This window comes from Pelmatolapia mariae, linkage group LG18 (genome assembly GCF_036321145.2).
Source record: "Pelmatolapia mariae isolate MD_Pm_ZW linkage group LG18, Pm_UMD_F_2, whole genome shotgun sequence".
Lineage (NCBI taxonomy): Eukaryota > Metazoa > Chordata > Actinopteri > Cichliformes > Cichlidae > Pelmatolapia > Pelmatolapia mariae.
This window is the reverse complement of record NC_086243.1, coordinates 21753155-21775792: the sequence shown is the minus strand read 5'-3', so window position 1 is coordinate 21775792 and position 22638 is coordinate 21753155. Positions and strand designations below refer to the sequence as shown.

Below are 22638 nucleotides of genomic sequence, written 5' to 3'. Positions count from 1 at the left end.
AAAAGAAAAATCACAGCACGCACATAACTGCATTCATTTAGAAATTTTATTTCATACAAACAAGACCATAAGCCACATGTTAGCTTCATTAGGCCTGATTTTTTTTTATTTATTTTTTTACTTCTTCTTACAGTTGATTTTGTTCTTCAAAACACATTTCTATACAAATGAAACACAGCATACATTTAATGCATTTCTGCTGGTCGGACACAAATACCAAGCATTACATCCAAACAAAAACAGAACAAAACTTAAGTCACACAACAGCTCATACACGTTATAAGAAAAAAACAAAAAGGCATCAAAGAAGAATGTGATGGTCAGCATATATACTCATTCAAACGTTTATTTACCACATATCCCAGGATCAGAGAGGATGAAGTGTGATTCTTTCACACAAGATGCTTTACTTTCATAGAAAGAATGGAATTTCTTGTTGATTTTAAGATAGATCTATTTGACTTCACCACTTTGCAGAGAACAAGCAAACAAATCAAAGCGGGGCACACTGTATTCATCAAAAAAAAAAAGAAAAAAAAAGAAAAGAAATCAGCAGTGCATGTAGCTGTCACCATAAATTGTGCTTATTTTTATGAAATGATCTTGGCTGCTCCTGCTTTTTTAGTCCACACTGGCATACACAGTCAGTTACACTTGCATTGGAGATATGATCCATCTGACCAAAACTCCTTTCCTAAATCATACATAGATAATGCCGGGGAAGTGCCTTAAACACTTCCTGTACAGTCAAGTATTTCCTGTTTATCTCCAAAAACAGTTTATCTTCCTCTGGTCACCAGAGGCACAGGAATCAGGCTTTTCTGTCTCTCACGCACTCAAGCACACACATTAAGGGGTGGCTCTGATACTACTTTGCTGCCTGTTACCCCAAATTATCATCATTTTCCTCTGCCTTAAAAACATACACAAAAAAGCTACTCGAAACGAGCTAAGCTTCTCAAAACTCACTAATAGACAAATTTCAGATTAACTGAATAGTCAAGAAGGTAAAACTCAAACTCTTTATGCTCAAACTCTGCAGTAATTGCATACTCTGGTCTACTGTCTACTTAGACTGTCGGTGAAGTGCATGTGGGTGGGAGATGTGCTGAGTTTTAAGTCTTGAGTTTCTGGGTGCAACTTTGACAAAGTGCGCTGGATAAAGCCACCGAGGGAACCTAAGCAAAGGGTGTAGGATGCTGCCACCCCAACAGCAGCAGCACTCTGTGATTAGGTACACACACACACACTTCCATCATCCTGCAGTCCATCCTACGGAGGACCTCACAAAGCACAATCCTTCATTTTAAGCTCTTCTCAAATCTGCTTATATCCACTGTTCCATCTCAAGCATCCTCTCTCACATTTACACACATCTGGTAATACTACAGACTCTGAGGTTTTGCTCAGGAATGTCTACGTGCCTTACATGTTGAAAAATTCACTGTTAATAAAAGAAATACAGGCTTGTTGCTGGAGACGTGACCAAAGAAAGCTTGTACAAGGCCTAGCAGTTACTGTTAAGTGCATGTTAGTCTGTGATCAGCCTCACAAAAATACTAATCTGAAATATTGCATTGGTGATCAATTATTTTTTCAGACAAGCAAAGGCCTCACAATAGAAATCAATAACTTAAATACATTGATCATCATAAATAATGACTCCATTGTTAACTAAACACACTTGATTTGCCAGAGCTTGTATAACAGAACAAACATATTAAAACAACAGCAAGACAATACACCATGAAGCTGCTTCATTTTTTTTAAGTCACAGCAAACTGTGCATCTTCACATACTTGGTGAAAGCATATCCGAGGTACGACCTTGGATATTAACAGTACCAAACACGGCTCGCTGTGTAGCGGCCGTGTGAAATCTGTTGCACAGTCAGGCAAGAGTCAGGAACGAGAGGACAACTGAACACTTACTGCAGTGAGTTCCTGAAATCTAACGGCTGTGGACGGTTCTGTGTTTGTGTTATTCTGTTATTTGCCAAACTCGATCACGACTGTATTTTTAGAACAGAATAAAGCCTCCAATTAAAGGCTGGTTACTTGCTTCTGGGCAAACAAACCTACAGTAAAATATGACTGCCGCATAACAACTGCCCAGTGTTAATTGCCTGTCCTGTTTTAATTAAATGTGTGCCTTTTCCATTTAAAACATTACGTTTCACTTCTTCAGGGCGTTTCTTAAATTACTTCTGCTCAGCTCGGAATCTAGCTCCTCGTGAGGGACTTCTGCCTGCGTCGTTTATGGCTTTCTACAAGTTTACCGAGATACTAGCTGGGTCTTCAACTGCCAAGTCTGTACATGGACATGGACTAGAAAGTTATCACTGGGCAGGATGCTTTCACACAGAGGCATAAGTGGAGTGTCTCCGTGGGATAAACGCTAAGTTATCACTCATCGGGATTTACTGTTCTGATAATCTCCACTCATCTCTCAAGTAAATACAGTTTACCAGCTTTTCTGAGTTCATGGTTACTGTGTGTTATGTGTGTCAGTCTAATTAGCAGGAACAGTTCTGGTTCCACTTCACATGTATTTAGGAGGTGCATTCAGGTGCACAGTTCATTTGAATGTTACTGTATAGCTGGGTATCAATACACACCGACTCAGAGCAGTTCATCTGGATTGATTTCTGGTATCGGCTGTCTCCAGTAACAGAAAGAGCTGTACTCTGGCATTACAAAGGCCTCGTTCTGCTCTTTGCTCAGCAAAGGGAACACGTGCTCCACCAGCTCACTCAGTCTGCCATAGCTGCGAAGGGAAAGAAAAACGAAACCAGAGAAACAGAGTGAGCAAGAGAACAGATACAATATATAAATCTTAAAAAAATATACACACTCTAGGTATTTAGTGATGAACAAAAAATAAAGAAAAATAACAAATATTTAAAAAATGGATATTAGATTTGAAATACATTGATCAATCTAAATACAGAAAGAACAAAAAACATAGGCCACCTGAGGACAACATTGCAGACTAGAATCAATTTTAAGGTGCGTTTCTGGCCAGCTCTCTTTTTATTTCTGTTTTGTTCTTCATCAGATCCTGTGGGAAATATCTGTCGCTTGAGCTGCTAAAAGCACCACTATGTTCCCTAGTTTTTCTCTAATTTTGTCTGTTTTGCTTGCTGCAGGGTACAAAAGAAGACTCTCTGTGACTGTAGGCTTTTATTTTTTTTACAGTAATGTGAGAGTGAAGGAAACAGTAATGGCTGGAAAAGCAAAACAAGAAAATAAAGAAAACAGAAAAACGTTCAACGATAGCAAAGTCCTATACTTCCTGCTGGGGATTTTTGCTGCGAAAGACAAACACAGACCATTAATGTACTTACGAGGACTTGTTGCCCTTGGTCTGCTCCTGGATCAGCTCTCCCTTTGGATTAACTGTGAAAATTCTGCACACTGGAACGCCGACTTCCTTATAGGCAAACACATCCTGTATGAAGACATAAAGATTAAAGTCTCAATCTTCCCTCTAAAATAGGACTGCTTCAAAGTTTAAGTTTTTTAAATGTTTCCGTTTATAAGCACAGCACAGGCTTTTATTTTGAGTTGGGATTAATTACAAACACACAAAACCCATTTTGCTTCCTCTAAGACAAAGCATGCGAATAAACCTGTCATTTACGGGCTGAAAAATTACTGACAGGGCTGTTAACAGCCATCTGAGAACACTCTTGATTATGTAATGTTCGGAAAGTAGCCTCTCATACATAATACACAGGGCTGCAAACTGAAATGACCACGTTAATAACATTAACCACAGATTTCCTGTTTGTGTTCCACCTAATGCATGTAATGGCAGTAAATTTCTGGAGTAAATGTTTTTGGTTGGCCAGAGGAAGAGTGAGTGTGTGTCTGTGTCTTATTTTTTTGTTTAGGGGAGAGACCGAGGCAGACTGGGCTTTGATAGCTGACCCTTCATGTGACTGTTAGTGTTTATGCAGCTGAAGACGGGATGCTGTGCCCAACTTGAGCTCTCGTCCACAGATGAAGTCACTCGCGATCACACTCCGACAATGACCTCAGCTCAGGTTCAGCCCAGTACTTATTTCACACGTTCATGTCTGCTAACTCAAAGTGTCTGCCAAAGTGTCATGTTGCTCTTGCAATGAATTACAACTGCATCAACCTCTGAAAACCCACGTTTAAAAAAACAAAACCCAACAAAAAAACAAAAAAAACAAGCACTCTAATGTCTGGAAGTCTGACATCTTCAAACATGCATTAACTCACATTAGCTCTATTCCCAAAGGCGGCATAAAATGGCTGCTTGTTATGCTGGAACAGGTTCTTGATGTCTGTAAGGCATTCAATCTTGAAGATCTCTGGTTTCTTCTCGATGACCTCTCTGAAGCAAACAGACAGTTTTATTAGAGGGCATACACATCCTTCCCGTGTGTCCAGTTTGAGTTAGAGGTAATTTGATCAAACATATTTCGTTTATCTCAAACCCCTTTCTCCGACTATTTTTAGATAAGAATTTGTTTATTAATGACTTTTGTCCTCTTTACAAATCATGTAACAGCACGGCATAAATCCAAATGCATTTCAGCAATTTCTGTTTAAAATTATGACTCAAAACAAATACACAGATGGTAGGGTTGTTTCTAATTTAAGCAAATTAAAACAAGAGGGACACATAAATAATGCAAATATCTACAAGTTTTTGCACCACACAACTATCAGCAATGCTGCAGGTTGCTATGCTGAGACATTAACCATTCTGAACAGGTTTCAAGGTCACACAAAAACCCTGCTATGTGATTAATACACTGAATAAAAAAAGTCAACATGTTCAAGGGAACCATTAACAACACAGGAAAGCTTTACTTGTTCTGTGAAAGTGAGAAAAGGATACTTGCTTTAGCCGTATTAAAATTTGGATAATATCTGACCTACGAGGCATAACAAGCAAGTATCACAAGAGTGTTTAATTGTTTAATTAACATTATATTAACACAGTCATAATTCAGTGAAACCAGTGTTGCTGGGAAACATGTTTGATGGGAGAAATACTGAAAGGGGTCATTTTAAAATCATGTAACTGTTAAAATAAAATCACATCTGTTAGTTTGGAACTTTTTCTAAAATCATTTTATTCATCATACAGTGAATTTTGGGGTGTGTGGGATTAAACTATTGATTGATTTTTTTCCCCCTAATGTAAAACAACAATTGCAGCATGCCTGGTTGCTTAGCAGCACATCTTACATACTCAAACTTTAACATGAAGGCTACTGTACTGTCGCTAGCTAGAGGAGGCTGACAGATGAACATGTATGGGAGACAGTAGGTGGATCTAATGGGTCATTCTGATGATGTTCTTCTACAATAATTAAACTATTAAGATGCGTCAGCAATTGTATTCTTGATGTAGTCTTGTTTATTAGTGGAATATATTTTACCTTTACAACCAGGAAGGAAATAATTTCAATAATTTGTGAAACTCCTCTAAAACTGAACCTTAAATATTTATTTTGTCAAATATATTTAAATTTAGAAAAATGAGATAAAATAGACGTTCTGCTGCAAGATGTCTCAATGTGTCAAATGATCCCACATTATCAAAAAAATATAGAAAGCTAGCAGCCTCCTTCTGGATCTCCTCATCTATACCTCACTTCAACAAAAGAATCATTCACACAAATCATGTCTCTAAAAATGCAACTGAGACTGTGACAGCAACGGGGAAATAAAGAGAAAAGAATAATCCGAAACAGAGAAAATGCTGGCCATGAGCGTACTTTAGAGAAGTGACGGCACTAATACCAACACAGTTAATGCCTTTTAGATAGGAATTCATGAACTTGAGTTTGCTGTAGACTTAATAACCATGGCATATGAAAGACTTATTATAAAGAACGAGGCTCGAGAGAGTGGGGAGGATTTTGAGACTGAGAATAGGGTAAAGTGAAATTAACTTTGCAGACAAAAAAAAGATTTAAGGGTGAAAAATATGGGGTGGTTTGAAAACAACATTAAGATCTGGGGATAAGGAGGATTTAATGTATATAATGAGCTTCATGATACTGAGACTGGTAACCATTTAGAGCATATATTACCTGTGGAAAGCAGAGAAGAGGCTGCTGGGAGAGAGCATGAGAGGTCCTCGGGGTAGGATGGTGCCTCCATCATTGACCCACTGTAAGTAACCTCTTGTCATGTCTGCCATGCCGATTGCCCGGGCTGAGCAGTACAAGAACTTGTAGCCATTTCTGCGAATGGGAAGAGCAGTGCTCATTAATAATTGTTCATTATCATGACCTTAATGGCAACTACTAAGATTAGCACTTAAATTGGATGAGTTATATTGATTGCGCTCATAATGTGGAGAAGTCACAGCAATTCAATTAAAAAAAGAAAATCTTGCAGAGGAAACGTTTTATTTACTACCAAAACCAATACCCATACTCACTACAGCTGACTTCATTCATGCAATACATTTTCTATTTTTCCAGATTTAAGTATAAAAATAAAACCAGAAAAGGCAAGGGCCGGTTTAATGGTGTTTTTACTTTCTGCAATAATTCTGCCTAAACTACAGTTAAACTTACTGAGTCATCCACCTCAGAGCTCCCCACGCAAACACTGGGAGGAAATATCAACTCCACAGAGAGCCGATTGGGAATCAACCCCAGACAGTCCTAACCACTGACCAACCATTCATGCGTCTTCCATAATTAATCAGTGTTGCTGTGCACTTACTCAGCTACAGAGTGGTAGAGCTTGGCAATCCCCTGGTGGGTCCAGTCCTTCCCCAACTGTGGAAGTATCTGTCCAAATACATCTGACCTAAAACATTTAAACACACACAAAAAAATATCACTGACTATAAGATAGAAATAACTCAATCAGCCACATCAAGTAGAGAAAGAGAAAGCAGATTGGTAGTACTGACTGTTCAAAAGAGGTCACATAAAGCACGATAACACCGTTTTATCATAAATATAGAACATTATGGGCTGTTCTCCACTAACGAGCATTACTGGCCTATAGGGGAGACATGGTCTCACCCTCAGCTGGCTGTGTGTGCTTACAGACTGAAATGTAAATGTCCTCATTATAGTCCCTGTGCTCTTTACCCTGTTAGCCAAAGAAAGCAGCATGTCAGGGGTTGGCCTAAAGGGTCACAGAGATAATAAGCTGCAGTCAATTTGGAGCCGTTTGATGTCGACCACCAATGAACTTCAGGGTGGGCGTCAGGAAGGCAGCAGGCATCAGTTTTGTTTCAGAAGAGATATGACTAGCTTTAAAGTAATTAACATAGCTTGACACAAATAGAACTGGATTACAGGCTTCATATATGCCATTTGTGAAGGACTTAAACGTGTCCATGGTAGTGAAGCTACTCTGAGCTGGAATCTTATTTTAAGCTTTTGTTCCTTTTTAAATTAACCCAACAATATTATGCAACAATTTAATCTTGTGTTCATTTACCTGCTCCCCACCTTATTTGGTGGATAATAAATAAGAAGCTGTATTTAAAGTTTGCGGGCAGTTTATAGAAACACTTGAACACTGCACTATAGATTCCATCTTGGTAATATATTAATTAGTTTTAGTGCAAAAATGGATGTTTCCATGGCGAGTTTGCAACAGATGACTTTAAGTGTTTTAACTATATAATTATAAAATTAGATCCACATTTTATTACAAGAACTGAGACAGGATGCAACAAAAGATCTATCTAAATGTCGCTTCACTGATTGCTTCCCACCTATATGTTAAAATCAATATTTGTACGCATTATTTTTAATTGTCGTTAAAGGATGCAACTAAGGTAGAGCACCCAAGGGAAATTCCTTCTAATAATGTTTTCTTATTACTGTATATGTACAGGAAAATGTAATTGGATGCTACAATAACTGACTGATTTACTGCCCTGTCTATTACTGTCCATAATCAACATAGCAGCTAGCTTGCTATTACAACTGTGTTCTGTAATATGATTTTCTGAGTGGCTGGAAGGCCATACTTTGTGATGGTGCCATCAATGTCAGAGATAATGACTTTGTCGTCCCAGTTCCACAAGTAGATTGTACCCTCACAGCGGCATGTGCCTTGGTATTGAGTGGTGATGCTAAATGTCACATCATTTGGCCCCTCCTTGAGTTTCAGACTAGCCTGGAAACACACACAAAAAAAAATTATATATGAATTTCATATATATATTTCAACAGCACACGCATTACTCTCTAGCATCATTTTCTTGCCACAGTACAATGACCATCTACAGGTCTTTAGAGCCCCCTACAGACTACAAATAGAGCAAACACTAGTTGCAGTTCATAGTTAGCCAGCAGAGGGAGCACAAAACTGCCAAATAAAAACACTTGAGACACAAATCTCATTAAGAACTCAGCAAAAAAATAAGCTTATCTTCTGAAAATCAGACACTTTTATATTTGACATTAAATAATATTTTATGACATTTATAACAAATCCAGAGAAAGGAAAAGGTGTAAAATGAACTTACAATCTGATCAGAGGAAAGCCGTAGTGACTTTCTGTATGTGTGTGGGCTGGGATGGTGCTGACCATCCACTGGCTGCAGTCTCTCTTGACAGGATGCTGCGCTCACCTCCTTGGCCTCTTCATCACTGGATGAGTCTCTTGCTTTAGGCCTACAGTGCAGTAACAACAGATATGGTAGTCAATTATCACAGACAAGTGGAAAAACATGTTTCAGAAAGATTCGACCTGAACATCCTTTGATGTATAAATAAATTAAATGTTATCTTAGTTACATTATTATTAATCTTTCTCATTAAACCAAAATATAAGCTCCTCCCTATGTATAATAATATAGTTTTTGATTTTCTGGTATCACATACGTTAAGGCCAGCTTCTCCTGAGATGTGGAGGGTCCTTCCTCTCCCGAATGTGGTTCCTCCTTAGTTTCGAGCTTAGTCTCCGACTGGACGAAGTAGGCAGAAAAATAAAATCCCCAATTAGCCAAGTTAAAAAAATATCTATATAAAAACAGAACACCACCCATGAAGAGGGAACAGAAACTAACTGCAGATACCACCTCAAATTTTGTTTTGTTCACTTGTACTAAAAACATGCACACCTGCTTGATTGTGCTATCCGCCCTCTTACGCCAGAACCACCAGCGGCCTGACTTCTTTGGCATTTTCTCCTTCACCCAGGCCTCCTCTGTAGCCTGCCATAAAAAGGAAAACAAAGACATTTAATGATGAGATAGCTGCCAGCTGACAATGAATGAATGAACAGTACAAAGAGTAAAAAATTAAACACACGTTACCTTTGGTAAATTCTTCTGAAATGCTTGAAGGCTTAGAATCAAAGGTGCAGCTAGGGTCCAGTTATAATATCTGAAGACAAAGACAATTACTAATGTGTAATCCTGACCACACGTTTGAAATGTTTCTCTAGTGCATTTCCAATGTGAAGTAAAAACAGTTACATACCTATTTCCTATCCTTACTACCAGGTTGGGGTTGTCTATAATTGCTGGATTTTCAGCAAATTCATGATAGGTAATGATATGCTCCATAAACCTTTCTGGAAATGAACAGGGGAGAAGAAGACTAATTAAAGACAGCTGATGAAAAGGTCAGTGGTGGTGAGAAATAACATCTTAGTAGACATAAAGGTCAGGAAACTTTTTCTTCTGATAACCCCAGAGAGCTTCTAAAGCCTAAATCCCAAAGGATTAACATAACCTAGAGACCTCTAACAGTTTGTAATGACTGCGGAGGTAGTCTGTGATCATCGTTCGTAATGCAATAAATGCAGGGCAAATTAACTACAACATTTAACCAAATATGGACATCCTGTTATAATATTAGTCCAGAGGAAATGAGCATGTTCTTGCTTTTTTGTTCTTCTTTCCCCTTAAAGAATTATGTTGTTATCTTTAAAATGAATGAATGAGAGAAATGGCAGGACTCTCATATCTAAAAAAAAAAAAAAAAAGGTGCAAAAAAATAGCATAAGATAGAAGTATATTGACTCGGATGACTAACGTTTTTTCTGCTGTTTAACAAGGTTATGACATCATATTCAGAGATGAAGACACATTTCCTGAAGAGTTAAAGTACATGTTAATTTGATGAGAGGGAAAGTACTTCTGGGTACGACATTTACACGTCTGAACAAATATGTATTTAAGAACAGCTTCCTCTAACAGTAGCTGGACACTTTATGTGGCTAATCCAGAAGGTGCAACAAAGTTAGCTGAATGTTTACTGGCTTAAGACAAAAATGTTCACTTTATGATACATTTTGTTGTGAGTGTCATGCTCATGTACCTTTGGATATTTCAGCATTTTCTGTCAGGCCTCCACACAGAGAAAGAGTAACATCAGGGAGGTCACTAGTTGAGTCAGAGAGACACTCTGTCCCGCTGTCAGCTGCAGCACTACCCACCGACTGTGGGGACTGTGAACCAGAGTGCATCTCAGAGTCAATCCAGTGCTTTGCAGCTGCCTCAGTCTCACTGGAGAAAAAGAAAGAGAAGGAGGAGAAAAGGGTTACAAATATGTCATGATACTGGTCTTTCAGGCTGTCAGTGATACTTCAGAGGAGAAATCGCTTTGGAGCACTTTGGATTTTATTTTATAATTACAAAGGTCAAGTAATTAGGCAGATCTTTAACCATCATACCTCTTAGGAAAATATCGTGCAGCAACATCAGGTTCAAGTACATTCAAGTCATCTAAGTAGATATCCTCAGGACCCTGATGCTGGCTCCTCTTCGGAACGCCTACATACAATATATTTACAAATTACAAACTGATAACCAAGACAAGCCTTAAAAAGCACCAATCTGCAGCCACCTAACATACCTTTCTTCTTTGATGGTGAATCTGTCTGCTGGTTACTGGAAGCGGTGGAGGTTGCTATGCTTGATTGCAGGATATCAAGGGGTTCTGTAGGGGCTTCCGGACTAACAGAAGATATGGTGCTAACAGATGATATTGGACTCACAGGTTTTACAGTGGTGACGGGGGTGCGTGGCTCGGGCTTGACAATGTTACACACTGAAGAGGAGGTGGCATCTCCTTTTTCAACCTCGGTCTCATTCTGCATGGCCTCCGAGCTGAGGATGACACGGAAATGGGTGCTCTCTGATGGGGTGATGGTCACTGTTTTCAGTGGTTCTGATTTCTCCTTCTTGGTGACCTTAAAATTGGACGTAATGTTATTGTAATGATGAGTCAACTGGCAATGGTTTGAACTCCACTGGGAAGAAGTGCTTACCCTTGTGGTTTCTGGAAATTCTCCCCATGTCCACTGCATGTGAGACTCAGCTCTGAGCAAACTCTCTGAAGGCCTCATCACCAGTTCTGAGTCACTCTTTGGGGAAAATGCCTGAGACAAGCCATGGCTACAGGGATGTAAAAAGAAATGGCAAGTATTAGTAAAACAGGTGCTACTTACACATCTGTGCTATCTTTGCTAACGGCTTGCGGTTCATGTCAGCACATACCCATCACCAGCTGGCCAGTCCCCATCAGACATTGGATAACCATCAAGGCTGTGTCTGGCTGCGGGTAATTTAGGGTCAATGTCACGCACTGTAGTCACTGAAGGTGACCTAAATTCAGAGTGCAGAAGAAGCATAATAATTAACTGATCTCTCCACACAAATCTGGCTATAACCGTTGAATAAACATACCTTGATACATGAACTGTAGTTTCCTCGTCAGAGCTGAGATCCATTTCAAAGATCTCCTCATTTTGCCCAGTACTAGACATAGCAGCAGTGGTAGCAGCAGCTGCATTAGCAGCAACAGCATTACCAGTAGTGACTGACGGCGGGGTCAGTTCCTCTCTACGGGGGTCTCCTTTGTGCTTCTTTCTCCGTCTTTTCTTCTTTTTTGTGGCCACAGTGCTTGGAGCAGGAGGTTCAGGAGGGTCCTCTGGGTCAGCAGGGTCATCTTCCAGATCTTTTGGTGCCCTGTGCTCCACCTCTGAGATCCAGAACAGGTGACTCTCGGTGGGGATTGGGGAGGTGGCCAAATGGGCAGGAACAATCTGCTGAAATAGGAAAGCAGGACATGAGGATTAAGACATGTTTAAACAAGGATTAATCGTAGTTTGAAACACAATATTGACTCAGGTCCTGCAGAATAAGGTAGAAGTCACTGCTGAGATGTCACAATAGCAGCCTGAGCAAAGGTTAACTATGCAATATGGTGGAGTAATCACTTCTTCCTACAAACACTGCCCTACATTTCTACTTCAAGAATGCTGTTAAGCAAAGGCAAGACTGTTGTTGTGTTGGGTCGACGAAAGCAAAGTGAAAGAGGTTTTGAAAAAATGTCTGAAGTTTCATTTCTTTTATTCAACATGAAATATTTCATGACGCTGCTACATTAAAACTCAAAACAAGACTGCACAAAAAGGAGAAGGAACAAATTATATATCTGGAAAAATGTCTCAATGAAACTTTGTGTCATTAGCCTTCAGTAGTTTTGTTGTTTTATTTTTTTTAATTATGCTTATGGCTTACATTCTGTTGCTCGGCTGCCTGCACAAAAAAGGCCTCTCCATTGTCACCAAGCTTCATATGCAGGTCTACAGGCTCTCCATTCACTTCGATGTCGATCTGGAAAGAAGACACATAATTCCCTTTCAAACATGTGATCCTCTCTTATTAGTCTGACATCTTCTGAACAATTTGTCACTTTTATCTGAATGAGCTTCCTGCTCACTTTCCTATAAAAGTCACGAGTAACAATTGTGCTTTACTTTTAACACGGCAAAAGCTGCAACAGCATGAAGGCACATTAACTGACAGACATGTACAAGACCATGGCTTACTGACTTAAGACACTCTCTCATGCTTTTGACATTGTCATCTCACTATCTCAGTGGGGCTTTTGAATATCCCCACAGATTGATTAACTCACTCTCTCTGTTACAGTCTTCATGAAGATTATGTGATAAACATTAACATAAAGTGACCGATGTCTAAATGCCAACACTTTAACAGACTGAAGAAGCCAGCAATGTTAAGTATGCAATTTTTGAAGAGGGCTGTATTGGCACTGCTGTTCAAATGTAAAAACTGCCAATGCAATAGTACAGAACAGAAAATAAAATAGGACACTGACACTGAAAACAGTTATTTATTGACGTCAATCACCCTGTGTATGAACCAATCAATAAAAATCTCACATTACCCTTTTTAGTTGACTTTAAAAAAAAGAAAAAAAAAACCATCACACTGGTTGTTTTATTATACTTCCATTATTTTGCAAGATCACATACATGGTCTCTATGCACTCAGAGACCCATCTTCCTCCAGAGGCTTTAGAAAACCTAATAAGCGTATGGGTCTTCTGGGCTTGCTTTCTGTGGAGCCTGCCAACAGAACAAGGCCATTCATGTTTGCCAGATAAACCCCAGTGGACCAGGGGGCCATTCAGAAACTTGACGCCGAAAACAAAAAACAAAACAAAAAAAACAGGTCACGTCTGGCAGAGACTACAGGAGGAGACAGACTCTGACTCACAAGTGCTCTGCAACCTGAAACCAAATCATCAATATTAATTTACAACCAATGGCTGTAGAAATAATCAGTTTTTCTCCCTCTTGTGCTATCCGTCTGGTTGTACATTTCCTTTTGATGCTGTCCTTTACTGTTGCTGTGGGTTCTCTACAGCCTCAAGATTTAATTTCACCCCTTCAGGGGTGCTGGAGGAAATTTATGTGTGGCAGTGGCTAGTAATTTCAATGCCCAATTAATAATGAGCTAGAATAAATGAGGGTCCTCTTCAGCTGTTCACAGTGTGTGACAGGTTACATGCACTTGAATAACTGAGATGTGGATTTGCCAACACTGTGCTCCATCACTGGAATGATTGCGAGGCACGGCCACTTACAAATGCTTGAATTAAGGCAGGACATTAAGATGTTTTGGGGTTTGGTTTTTTTTGCTTTGTTAAACACAAGTCTATTTCACTCCTGACGTTCACTTTTCAGATTAGAAGTACAAGAAAATAATATGTGTAAGTGCGCTTAATTAACATCTCTAATGTTTTTAGAAACCACATAGTACTTGAAAAACTTTTCTGGTTGCCAACCAAAGTGACTGATGTACGGGAACAGGCACACTATCAGCAGCCAAATTTTAATTAGTATTTGGCAAACAGCTATAGCTGAATTCCCACTCATAATTCTCTAAAATATCTGCATGTCAGTACCAAATACCACACAATTTATTGCATTTATCGCAAAAGCACAAGGCGCTAATAACTGATCTCAGGGACAGACATAACTGTTTGTTACACAACAGCCCCTGTTCAGGCCTCCCTCTCCCACACATAGAAGTTGTAAAGCTGCTGTTGCCATAGAAACCACTCATTCATTCCTCCCCTTTAAGCCCATCGGGATTCTGGGTAGGTGGTGAGACAGTGTCAGTTCCCCCCGCAAATCATTATCCACTCCGGTTCACCAGCAAGTAAATAAGCTCTCTAAGCTAGTGCACAACATAACCATACTAAGAAGTACAGCTGCAGCTATCGATTATTTTAGTAATCGAGTCATCTATCAATTATTGCATCGAGTAACTGATAAGAAATACCTTTGTCTTATTATCGAGATATATTCAAAAGTGAAAAATAAATAAGAGAAAAAAATCTAATTGGTTTCCAGTTTTGTTTTGTTTTTTGTTTCATCTGCCATCTGTTTCATTTGTCAAAAAAAACAAAATTTAATATGACACCTAAATACAAAGGATTTGTTTTTGTTTTTCAAATAAAACATTTTCTTAAATGCAAAAATATATAAATACTCAAATAAGAGGCATAAAACTAAGGCTTTAAAAAAAAATGTATCTTTAGTCTGTCTTCTTGGAATGCTTTACGAGTTTTTGTACATGTTTCTGCGTGTTTAAGCCTGCAAGTTAATGAGTAAGTTTGTGTCTGCAAGCCTTTAAAGGAGAATGTGGTGGCTGAAATGAAGAGAAGCGAGTATATCAGCATTCTGAAGTTTGACCAGTGTGTTGATGCAAAGTTTTTGTGTTGCTGAAAACAAGATGATGGTGATGGTGCAGACGTTAATGATATTAACGATGATTCACCGTTTTTAAATATTACTGCAATTCACTGAGACACTATTTTATATGTATTCACTTGTCAATAAATGTCATAAAAATCTTGAAATAAACGTGGTGTAGTACACACCATGCCCCCCCTTTAGACTCTCTCCTGTTCGCTTCCATGTAAAACATGGAAGCCCTTAGTCTTCAGCAAGATATATAATTTAACTATTCTGGAATCAGACTACATTAACAGTTCCTCTGCATTTTTTAATGTAGCCTTACTTCTGGAGACCTACTGCAGATTTTTCACTGCGTGAAACAAACAGCGGTGGATAGAGTTGCTACAAAGTTTGCTTTTCTTCACGTCAAGAGTTTGTGGATCAGATGCTTTGTGAATGACCCCCCTCGAGTTTTTTCCCAGGAAAGGCATTAATGTTGATTTCAGGAATATCGCTGCCGTTTATGATGCTACAAACATTTTCTTTTTCTCAACAGAGCTCACGTCTCGTTAACAGCTCCGCCTCTTTGCTCTTTGCAGTGTGTAAAAAGATAGTTAAAAAAGTTTAACTATCCCAGCTTCATCATCACTGGTGTTGTTGTGTTATCAGTGTATGCAGGCTTGACTTCCTTAAACTTTTTTTATTCACACGCTGCTCATAAATACATTTGTATTACAGGAATGTTTTTAGTCACAAATGTGGGTGGATCGCTCGTGTTTGCGTTTCCATGGTAACAATGGCGTGCTACAATCATCGAAGCAAAGAATTTGTGTTGAGACTATTTTATAATCGGATTATTCGTAATACTCAATAACAGTCCTAAAAACAGATGTTAAGACAAGTTCACCATTCTTACTTGTGTTATGGAACAAACATTTTAAATAAATACATCATATCTTCCATTCCATTGCCAATTTCTTGCTGAATACCAACATTTTTTTAAACTTAATATAACCCTATAAACTGAAAAAACCTCAATAACGTAGACATAACAGTGAGCCATAATATTTGTGTCTACATCTCCCTACTACAATACACTAATACACTCAACCTACTCTCACTGCTATAAGGCCAATGTAGAGGTGCTACAAAAAGTGAGAAGTGAGCTTTAAAAATAACTCAAGTGCTCCTCATCCATGATTAATTGGATCTGGTCTCCCAGGCAAGATGATATAGTAACAAATACCATCAATGAGGGAGAAAAGCCCAGAGCATCCCGTCTATGTTGAGCAAACATAAAAGATTTCCCTGAATGATTCATAGCCTGTGATTTCAATCCTCAGTATTTGTTAATTACCCACATTGGGATTGGAGAGTCATATGCTTTTTTTGATCCCAGTGTGGGGGAGCTTTGTTAAGGGGAGGACATTATGACTGTGTCCTGGGGGAGATGTCCTTAACACCATTTTGCGCATGATGGAATTGTTATGAAACACATTCCATCGATTAAATAGGTTGGTATTTTTTCACTCGCACTTTTAATTAAATTAAATATAGTTACATTTTAAAAGTCTTTGCATTGAACTTCCACATTAGCAACACCACACTGATCAGTTTGAAAAATTAATATTATAATCAGGAGCAGAGAACATTTTTAATATCCAATGTTAAAACTTGGTACATATATTACCCACAATGCAACTCAACCACCAACAGTTCAGTCAAGTGATCTATATAAATATATGAGCTTTGTATGTGAATCTATATGAGCTTAATGCTTTGACACATCAGTGAAAGAAAAAAAAAAAAAACAACTCACCACTTTCTCTTTGGAGCGCAGCACGCCCAGCTTACCAAAGCGCACGTGGAACGGCGAGCACTGGTAGGTGCCATCTCTCTGACGGACAACCACAACATCGATGCAGCCTGACAATGTGGCCTGGTTAATGCCCTTATACAGTTCTTTGACAGTCACCAGAACCTGACCTGCTAGCTGGCCAACGTAGTTCATGGTGTCCGCCTGTACAGAGAAAAAAAACAAACAAACAAAAAAACTAAATATTAAACAGAATAAATGAAAAGACAGGCTAAGGGCATTATTATTCAGCAAGAGTCCAGAAGAGACAACCACTTATGAAATCTACAAATTTTCCACTTGAAAGCTCCCTCCCTTCCTGCTTACCCTGTGATGTCTGTTTATCTCCTGACCTCCATACAGACTGCTAGAGTTATACTGTTGTCCTATAACTGGCCATTGTCCCACATGAACAACATTAGACAGAGGAGGGCTGCTATGGAAGCAGTTGACTTCCTGTTTACATCCATTAAACACTACTGTCAAAATCAAATCAAAAACTAAAACCACATTTCTGTGGCTTTAATATGAGCAGGATTAATGCTGTACATTTTGTCATAATGCTTTTAATCATTTGGAATGAGCAATTTGCGGGACTGTAAATTCCTTAACAAGCAAAGTGCTCAGTTTACTTGACCAAAGAAAAAGTACACAGGGTAGGGCTATCATTAGATAATTACAAAAACTTTCCTTGGTGCACTCTGGCCTCTTTACTGAACTAGATTATTTGCCCTCGATTGTCCTCTGTGACACAGAGTGTGTGTAACGATTAACTTAAACATGACTTTGGTTTGCCTGGGTCAGGGTCTAGTTTACTGGGGCCTGTAAACACATTGCCTCACTGACTTCACTGGGTTTACATAACCTGACATGTTCTGTCTTACACTAACCTTTTGTTCTGAATCTAGTCATGAGAGCAGTGATGGGGGGTGTGGAGGGGGTGGAGGGAGGTAAGGGGGTAGAGAATAGGGACATTTGTGCAAGGGTGGCATCATGGAATATGGCAAACAACTGTGGTATATTCATTCAGAGTAGGCTGATGAGTATAGAGTGTATGCACAGAGTATTCACTTTAAACCACAATCAGACAGGCAAACAGAACACTTTAGCAGCTATCACAGCCACCACAAAGTTCAAAGAGCAGTAGAAAGTTCAGATCATTTGATACCAGAAGGAAGCCAAGAAACAGGAAGCTCCGCGTTCGTGTTTCCTCGAACTTCACCCCAAATTTGTACACAGTGAGAATGCGAAAAACAGGTCAACTACACTCTGTTGGGATAATGGCATAAATATAGTAACAACCAGGGTTTACACACCTGACATTTGACATTTTCGGCACAGCTTGTATGACTGAAGCGTTAGGTATGTGTTTATAATATGAGGGACCAGTGAACCTATATTTGGTATGACACTTAAAAAGACAATACACTTTAGCTCCAGCACTATCTTTCATATTACAGGTTAAAGGTACAAATGTTGTATGCTGATTTTTGTGTCTTTATCTACTTTCTCTATCTCTAGAAACTAAGAACTTTTTTACCAAAATAACACTTTAGAGAGATTTATAGTACTGTAGATATTTAACTTTCACTTTTATTTCGGTGTCAGAAAGTCAGAGTAAACGTACACGTACATCCTGTCTATTGGACTGATGTAGAATTAACACTGAGCAAAGCAAGCAGCCAAACATCTATAAAGGTCACGGGATAATTTGGAAAATGTGCGGCAAATGCTTCAACCTGCTTCTACACATTTATTTTTCCTTCTTTCAGGGTCAGCCCAGAAGCAGGGCAATACAAAAGTAGACTACAGTCAGAAATTAAACAGGACGGCTCGGTATTTTAGATGACACATAATTAGCACATCAGACAGGTGATGAAAGACTCATGAGTCAATCTGTTCTATTTTGACTGGATCACAATCCTGTAGTTGTCCCCCTCACTGCCTACTTCTTTTAACATCAAATTTTAAATCAAGGCAATCATGTGTTAAACTATTAGGCTTAGTTACCGTAACAAGCCAACAAGCCAAGCAATCTGACAAAACCAAACAACAGAAGATGACTAACTGCCTATTTGGCCCACTAGTTTCAGGCCCAAGCTGTGACCAACCAGGAAACCTGTCAGTACTGACTCACCAGGAACCAAGATGACCTCTGAGAGGATGGCTCATCCTGTTCACTGTTGTCTGTGTTGTCTTCTGTGTTGCTTCCCAGGAGCTCCCTGTTCCCCCAAGATCTCTGTCTCTTCATCACCATTAACAGAGCGTCAGCTCCAGCCTTATCCACCTCAGGACTAGACTGGCACCAATGTTTTCCTCTCTTAGATTATGGTGATAATATCTCCCTGTCATCCTGAATCAAATCTCAAATAAGGTCCACCTAATCACCTTGCAATGACCCTCCCAGGAGTAAATACAGATACACTATCTGCGAGCTGCGATTGTGTAATAGTAATAAAGATTGTCATTTTTCTTTTATTCTCTGCAGAATATGAACATATGCTTGTCCAGTCAGCTGACATGGCAGTAAGGGTTTAGCCAATGGGATGGCTTCTTGGGACTTGTGGTTTATAGCTGATAAGAGAATGCTAATTTCTGTGACCAGCTATGCAATGTTTTCCCCTGATAAGAGTAGGCAAAACCAAACAGCAATCCCCAGCAAGATGTTCTTTTACAGTCAGTCACGTATACCTGTCAGGTTCATTGCTGCAGGTGTTTGTTATTGTGGATGGCTCATCGAAAGTAGGACAGTAAGTACACTGGACTTCAATATGTTGATTTCTTTGTTGCCAGTTGTCACATGAGCTCAGAAAACAGATGGAAGTTTTTTAAACAGCACCAACATCATAATCTTTGCACACTAAAACAAATAAATAAGTAATACATCCGGTAGAGCGGTACACTGATGAGACTGTAGTTCAAGCCATGATGAACACGTTTTTATCGTCAGGAGGTTCTCTCTAGTTTGGCTTCCAGCATTCGCCTGCCTGGTTTCGCTCCTAAAATGAGCATAAAGCATGAGGCTCTTCCAAAGAGGTCTCAGCCCCACTGTCCCATCTGCTAAGCCTTTTGTAAACATGACCAAAGAAAACACAGGCCCACTGAGTTGAGGGCTGTGGGCTCTTCCTCCCCCTGAGCTAGGATCTGTTCTGTGTTCAAGAATTTAACAACAGCCATGCGGAAAATAAATGAGTACTTTCTTTTAGTGATAAAATATGGAGAAAAATTATATGTGCCATTTAACAAATAAGAAATCTTTAAATTACAAACTCAAACAATTAAGAATTACAAGCACAGACATGTTGTATTATGGTCTACTCCACAATTATGGCTTTCATCTGGAATGATCTAGTCAACATTTGCTTTGACTGGGTAACAAAAGAAATCAGTTCTGCTAGACCACAAAGTTCATGTTACACACTTTCAAGTATTAAGTTACACAAAACCAGCCTGCTCATTATGTGCAACATAAACCAAACCCCACAGAGTGCCAAGCTGCACTTTTACATGAGAAAAGGAGATTTTTTGGTCACAATCAAAGTGTAGTTCATTATTTTCCAGTGAATTGCAAAATCCCTGTGAATTTGACAATACACAAAGCACAAGTGGTCAAAGTACCAACACTAATTCTATCAGGAAGATTGAAAGCTTTCAAAATGTTTTTTTCTCCTAAGTGTAGAAGATAACCAACGCACACAGAAACATGTTCATTCAAAGTTATTTTGCATTTATAGTCTATGGTCTGGTAAACTTGTATTGTGTTACACATAAGGGAACTGAAAACTAGTTAGAAATTGTCCAATCTACTGGAAGCATAAGCATCCAAGCTTATTTTTCATTGCAAAGTAGTGAAGTCACACTACAGTGTGGCAGTGTGCAACAGTGGAGTAACTGCATACCTGAGTCACATGAAATACTTTATCCTTCTTTTGTTTCTACAGTGTGTCCAGACTCTGATCTGAAACAGTGTTGAGAGTGTAAATCAATGCAAACATACTTTTCCACCCTGCAAAAATTGAACAGGAGTTAATAATGAAATCAATAAAGAATCTGAGTTGTGGCCAAAACTAATCTAAGCATCTGCATTAAAAGAAAAATACTACTAATACCTGATTCTAATGTTTAGACCGTTTTAATTTAAAAGCTACAAACTATAACCCCAAATTGACCATTAATGTAACTAAGATTTTGCCTTTCAAATAGTTTCAGCAACTGAACATTTATGAAAATAAGGTTATTTGCAAGGCTTATGTCAGGTTGTATCTTGATTTTCTAATGTTACCTGTAACTCAGAATGACTAAATAACAGTATTGGTATGGGGTTTTCTAATATTACACATTTAAATTAAAACGTTGGGGGAGAAAAGTGTTGTCTCTAAGTTGATTGGAAAACTACCAAGATTCTGGTTACTAGTGTTTTCAAAGGCCACCCACAAGCAGGTGTTTTCTTATGTGAGGAGTCAACGCTGCTTACAAGCCAACACTAAATACAAAACATGAGTTTATACGATACACAAGCTTGCTCCAACGTTAGTCAGTTGAGTCATTCCGTTTTAATGTCAGCCTTAGCTATTATAGCTATAAAAAATGCTAATTTTGCAGATTAAAGCTGCTGTATGGCTTGACATACATCCCGAGTACATAAGAGCTTCGATGTCATTGCGGAAATAAATGAAAAGCGAAACCATAAATCTTAGCTGTTTTGTACAACCGTGCTTTACATTGGTACAAATCCAAGCTATAAACAGTGGGTGAAAATAGTACATGGGAGGAAAAAATGAATGGAGACGGAGCTCTGTCAGCTAGCTGCTTGCCAGCTTGTTAACCCTCAGCTAGCCACCGTGTTATCGCTGGGTTTACGTTACCGTAACAGCAAACTGTAAAACACGAGTCACTCACTAGGTCACCGCTTTCAAATGGAAAGTCGATATATTTCTGCATTATGTGATAAATACATTCACAGTCCGGTCTTTTTGGTGTTTTAATTAAATGAATCCACAGCAGCTAAAAAAAACTGTTAGCAAGGTTAGGTGCTAGCTATGGTTAGCCGAATGCAGATTCAGAAACATAATAAGATGTCAAAAGCAGCTGCGAACCGCTTTGACAGGGCTCGAAATCATTTTTATCACTAAACCCTTACCTTCTGGTTGCGGGATGCTGCCGATGAAGGACGTTATGGTGTCTTCACTGAGTCCCCATATCTGTACCCGTGAAACTCCTCAGAAGCCTTCTGACGTGTCCGTGTCTGGACCACCGTGACCGACTGGTGGTGGCTGCCAGCAGAGAGCTGAAGTTGATGGGACAGGGAGCCGCACAGCGGCGGCGCACTCACACAGCTGGTGGGATACTTTCGGTTTGTCTGTGCCGTACATAAATTCATTCAGTACACTTGCAGCCAAAATTACAGTCCCTGCAGTGTATTTAATACTATAACTTATGTGCAGTTATTATCATAATAAGGTTTGTATCTGGGTAAAAGTTAACTTATCTCCCTCCTAACGACCTTTTAGGAACTGGGTTACACACAATGACAGCAGGTTCTTTTTATTTGACCATCATCAATCTTTCAAACCCTTTTTTATCTTTATTTATTATTAATTGTACTGAGGGCATTTCTGTCAATCAATGAGCTGAAGACGGGAGATTATGGAGAACAAAGGCAACCCTCTCTACAAGCAGGTGCAGTTTTATTGCAAGAGTGCCTTGAAGAGACACAAACATAGATACTATATTCAGCCTCAGGCCACATGGTACATGACTGTTTATCACATGGGGTTTTTTTTATATTGTACCTGAAAAACAACATTC

The 22638-nt window shown here is 39.0% G+C and overlaps 1 protein-coding gene across 4 annotated transcripts; it reads right to left on the bottom strand.

Moving 5' to 3' along the window:
• Positions 1–37: 37 nt before the first annotated feature.
• lpin2 (lipin 2) lies at positions 38–22103 on the bottom strand. 4 transcript variants are annotated; one of them, XM_063461312.1, is made up of 21 exons: positions 21971–22103; positions 20730–20788; positions 16795–16995; positions 12502–12597; positions 11665–12026; positions 11476–11583; positions 11247–11373; positions 10832–11168; positions 10650–10749; positions 10295–10482; positions 9452–9545; positions 9286–9355; positions 9091–9183; positions 8852–8934; positions 8494–8641; positions 7993–8141; positions 6723–6809; positions 6080–6232; positions 4251–4365; positions 3347–3450; positions 38–2766 (listed from the first exon to the last, which is right to left on the bottom strand). In XM_063461312.1, exons 3-21 carry the CDS (start codon positions 16984–16986, stop codon positions 2622–2624), a joined length of 2751 nt encoding a protein of 916 aa, XP_063317382.1. In that variant the 5' UTR covers positions 16987–16995; positions 20730–20788; positions 21971–22103; the 3' UTR covers positions 38–2621. The 4 variants fall into 4 exon arrangements, with proteins under 4 accessions (XP_063317382.1, XP_063317381.1, XP_063317379.1 ...); XM_063461311.1 differs by lacking the exon at positions 20730–20788; XM_063461309.1 differs by lacking the exons at positions 20730–20788; positions 21971–22103 and adding an exon at positions 18968–19276.
• Positions 22104–22638: the final 535 nt, after the last annotated feature.